This window comes from Coptis chinensis, chromosome 7 (genome assembly GCF_015680905.1).
Source record: "Coptis chinensis isolate HL-2020 chromosome 7, ASM1568090v1, whole genome shotgun sequence".
Taxonomy (NCBI): Eukaryota; Viridiplantae; Streptophyta; class Magnoliopsida; order Ranunculales; family Ranunculaceae; genus Coptis; species Coptis chinensis.
Window position 1 is genome coordinate 62,085,652 of NC_141462.1, and position 5,068 is coordinate 62,090,719.

Below are 5,068 nucleotides of genomic sequence, written 5' to 3' on the forward strand. Positions count from 1 at the left end.
CATTGTTGGGAGATTATTGGGCAGGATTTCACAAGTGATGTTCAAAATGTTTTTTGTCATTGCAAGATGCCGAGGGGTGTTAATACTACATTTCTTTGCCTTATTCCAAAAGTCAACAATCCTTTTAAAGTTGCTGATTTTAGGCCTATTGCTCTTTGTAATACTGTTTACAAATGCATATCAAAGATCATCACTAATAGGTTGAAAATGGTGGTGGATGACCTAGTCTTCTCAAATCAGACAGCTTTTCTTCCAGGTAGAGTCATCCAAGATTACATCTTACTTTCTCACGAATTGTTAAGAGGGTATGAGAGAAAAAGGGGTTCCCCTAGATGCTCAGTCAAGCTTGACATCCAAAAAGCTTTTGATATGGTTAGTTGGGAAATAGTGATGGCCATGTTACAAGTCTTTAAAATTCCGTTAAAGATGAGACAGTAGATTCAATTGTGCATTTCTTCTCCCTTTTATTCTGTACTAGTGAATGGTTCTCCGGAGGGTTTCTTTGCAGGTTCTAGGGGCTTGAGACAAGGGGATCCTTTGTCACCATACCTTTTTATCTTGGTAATGCAAATCTTATGTTGTATCCTAAGAGATAGATTGTCTAGAAGAATGATCAACTACCACCCTAAATGCAAAAGAATCCAACTTTCTCACTTAGCCTTTACAGATGATGTGTTGATCTTTTGCAAGGGAGATATGAATTCTATAATTGCTCTTAAAGGATGCATAGAGGAATTTGGTGCAACCACTGGATTGAAGATTAATGCTCACAAAACTTCTCTTCTTACTGGTTCCATCTCTTGTCATGATGCTTTGGCTCTAGCGTGTATCCTTGGTGTTAAATTGATTTCTCCTCCAGTCAAGTATCTGGGTCTCCCTCTTTTCACTGCTAGATTGGGAATCAGAGAGTGCCAGCCTTTGGTAGAGAGGGTTACGGCTAGAATCTCAGTTTGGAAAGCGTTATGTTTATCTCATGTGGGAAAATTACAATTGATTACTTCTGTTCTTATGTCTTTTCATACATATTGGTCTAGGACCTTTATATTGCCTCTATCAGTCCTTGAAGAGATTTAGAGAGTTTGTGCTAGATTTTTATGGGGTGGCACTGAGCTAAAGAGAGTGGTACATGAAGCAAGCATCTCCACCCTACAAAAAGAAAAGGTTGATGGTGGGCTTAGTATTTTGAAGGTTTAAATACAAAAATATGCAACGTACTTAGGTCCTATTAACACTTGTATCAACATAGAATTTTTTTTCCCAAACGATACAATGTACTATGCCCGATTTCACAAAAATAGCAATCTGTTAGGTTTGGTCGGTTAAGTGATGATGTGTCATTGTTTTCATTTTCATTTTATTTGTATTTTCCACTTGGCATGCCACATCGGCATTTTCTACCAACTCGGCATTTCCACCTCGGCATTGCCAACTCGGCATTTTTAGGTTTTTAAGTGGTGAAAAATAAATTAATAATTTTTTTGAATTAATAAATATATAAAAAGAATAAATTAATAATTATATAATAATAAAATAATTATATAAAAATAAAAGAAATATATAAAAAAAATATATTATTTTATTTATTATATATATTTGAAAATTATCAAAAACTATAAATAATAATAAAAATATATTAATAAAAAATATATTATTTTATTTATTATATATATTTGAAAATTATAAAAAAAACTATAAATAATAAAAAAATATTATAATATAAAATATATATATATTTGTATATATATATAAAAAAAAAATATTATTTATATATTTCTTTATTTATATATATTTTTTATATTATAATAATTTTTTTTATAATTTATAGTTTTTTTTTTATAATTTTCAAATATATATAATAAATAAAATAATATATTATTTATATATATTTCTTTATTTATATATATTTTTATATTATAATCTTTTTTTTTTATTATTATTTATAGTTTTTGATAATTTTCAAATATATATAATAAATAAAATAATATTTTATTTATATATTTCTTTATTTTTATATAATTATTTTATTATTATTATATAATTATTAATTTATTCTTTTTATATATTTATTAATTAAAAAATTATTAATTTATTTTTAGATCCTTCTTAAAAAAACCGAAAATCTTTGAGTTGGCAATCTTGAGGTGGAAATCTTTGAGTTGGTAGAAAATGCTGATGTGGCATGCCAAGTGGAAAATACAAATAAAACTAAAATGAAAAACAATGACACATCATCACTTAACCGGACGGAACCTAACAGATTGCTATTTTTGTGAAATCGGGCATAGTACATTGTATCGTTTGTGAAAAAAAATTCTATGTTGATACAAGTGTTAATAGGACCTAAGTACGTTGCATATTTCTGTATTTATACCTATTTTGAACTTGAAAGTTTGGAATCAAGGAGCCATGTGTTTCAAGATAGCTTCCAAAGAAAGCTCCATTTGGAGTGACTGGGTGTGGGAAAAACTTCTACGGAGAAAATAATTGTGGACCATGAACATTCCTTCTAAATGCTCATGGTCATGGAGAGTTATTTTGAATGCTAGATCATATGCAAAAAACTTCATATCATATAGTATTGCAAAAGGGGAGCAAACATGGCTCTAGCATGATTTATGGTGTCCTTCTAGCCCTCTTATTCAGCACCAGTATGCATTTGATGCTTTGGACCTACCTTTAAATTCCAAAGTAAGTGACCTGATCTCAAATGGTCATTGGAATGATAAAGTTCTGAATCTGCAAGAGGGGACTCTTAAAGAAGACATTCTTAATACTACCATCAATACTCATCTCCCCATGGATAGAGTTATTTGGACTCCCCATCAGAGTGGCATTTATTCTTCTCATAGTGCTTATCATGCTCTACTAAGGCCGTAACCTCGTGTGAAGTGGCACCAACTTGTATGGGTAAGCTTGTTTTGCCTAGGCACTCTTTTACATGTTGGCAATTATTCTCTCATAGTTTATCGACCCAGGACAGATTGGTTCAGAAGAAGATTCTCACTCACTCATCATGTTGCCTATCCACCTATCATAGAGAGAACTCCAAGCATTTATTCTTTGAATGCCCTTATTCTAGAGAAGTCATTACAGGTATCGTTAACCTACTTAGCATCTCCATTGATTCCAGAAATGCCAATAGAGAGTGGTCCTCTATTCTCAGTCTTTGTAAAGGAAAAAACATCATCAACGACATTTATAAAGTGTACTTCTGTGCCCTTGTTTATGAGATTTGGAGAGAGAGAAATGGGAGAATATTTCAAAACATATCCATGCCTACATTTAGTGTGATCAACAAGATTATAAGGGATATCAAAGCTTATTTGCAGGTTAAAATCCCAAAACTGCCAGATACATTAGAAGCAAGAAATATTTGTGAGAGGATTGGCATTAAAGCTGAATTCAAGATGGAAGTAATAAACTTGTGTCCTTGGATTCGCCCTATCATTGGAAGGTTTAAACTAAACACGGATGGAGCATTAAATGACGTTGGAAATGGTCATGGTGTATTAATTAGGGATTGCCATGGTGAGGTCATTGTTGCATTTTCTGGTACTGGAGGCACGAAGGCAGTCATCTTTCAGGAGCTTAAAGCTATTGAGCAAGGTCTCATCATCTGCCTATCTATGAATTTGAAATGCATTGAAGTGTCCTCTAATTCTCTTAGAGTGGTTCAGTCCGTCAATAAGATTGAGAAACCTCCATGGTTCTGTGAAGACTTGGTTGCAGCTATAGCCAAATTGTATGGCCAATTCACTTATATCTCCATAGCCCACGAGTTTAGATAAACAAACAAAGCTGCAGACTATTTGGCTTCTCTTAGTTGTAATGTAGAATCTCCGTCTCTAGTTGTTTTTATCCCTCCTTTTAGATAGAGTTCTTCAAGATCATGTAGAGAAAGATGCTTGTGGAGTACAATATATAAGACATGTTTCTTAATATATAATACAGGTGGGGGTTTGCCTAACCCTAGCTTATATTTTTTTTAAAAAAACTATGAGAAAACCACCATCTATATATTATACTCTAAAGGCTTTCAATCCTTGTTCGAAACTGGTGAAATTCCAGTAGGGAAGGTATATATCAATTAGACATAACGAATGGAATATCTCCTGGTGCGAGAACAAGGCAGTTTGCAGTGATTGAAGGCAAATCATTTGAATTTGAGTGGTGGAGAAACTCCGTAAGAAACGAAGAGGTGGGAATCACATAGAGAGGTCGAGGAGGAGTTTTTGTTTGCTCTACATCATTAGTGAATGGAAAATAATTAGGCAGTTTGCTTTGTCAGTGCTCTGTGGGCTTGATCAAGGTTGGAACTTTAGTGTGGAATTCGGATGACTCTTGACAAGCTGCTTGGGATGGTCAGACACAATGAAATAGGAGACTTCTTGCAGGTACTTTTTATCCCTAGATTTCATTCCAAGAGGGCCAAAACTTTATGTTTTCCGTCTGGGAAAGACAATGATGGATGGGCTAATGTTGGTGAAAAATTATGAAAAATTATGAAACTATTGAACCCTCAACCAAGTGTTGCTGAGAGTTCGACTACCCACGCCCGAGGACTTTATCAGTCTCAAGTGCCCAACCATAGAGCAAAGTTTCGGCACCACCGACTAAATGGAGAGACCTTACAACACTAGTGTGGGATGTTGGCAAACCCAAAGTGAAAGTTAGTTCAAGTGGGTTTGTCCTCAACTCTTCTTGGTGGATTTCGACACGTACAATGCTATGTTCCTCTAGCAAAGGAACACTGGATTGGAGCTGGGTTAAACAGAATCTTGAAATATTGTTTGGTAAGGTTGATTTTAGGATTATGGAAGAAGGAGAAGCTTTGGTCTTCTTTCAATCAGAGAAGGATGTTGAGAGAGACTTATTAAAATTTGGGGAAGGAGAGACGATCATTTTCAAACGATGGAATCCTAAATTATGGAGTGTCAACCATAACCGCTTGAAGTCGAAAGAAGTATGGCTTTTTTTTTTCTGGGGTTCCTCTTCACCTGAAAACCAGAGAAATAGTTACAACACTATCAAATGCTTGCAATAGCTCACCGAAGATTGATGAAAATTC

At 34.0% G+C, this 5,068-nt stretch overlaps 1 protein-coding gene across 1 annotated transcript; it reads left to right on the forward strand.

Annotated features, from left to right (window-relative positions):
- The first annotated feature begins 609 nt into the window (after window positions 1-609).
- LOC147488285 (uncharacterized) lies at window positions 610-1,074 on the forward strand. The gene has a single exon (XM_086574334.1). The coding sequence runs from the start codon at window positions 610-612 to the stop codon at window positions 1,072-1,074; it is 465 nt and encodes a 154-aa protein (XP_086430460.1).
- Window positions 1,075-5,068: the final 3,994 nt, after the last annotated feature.

Bases quoted from the DNA above. Each gene is read 5' to 3' on its own strand.
- LOC147488285 (XM_086574334.1), top strand. From the start codon at position 610: ATGATCAACTACCACCCTAAATGCAAAAGAATCCAACTTTCTCACTTA.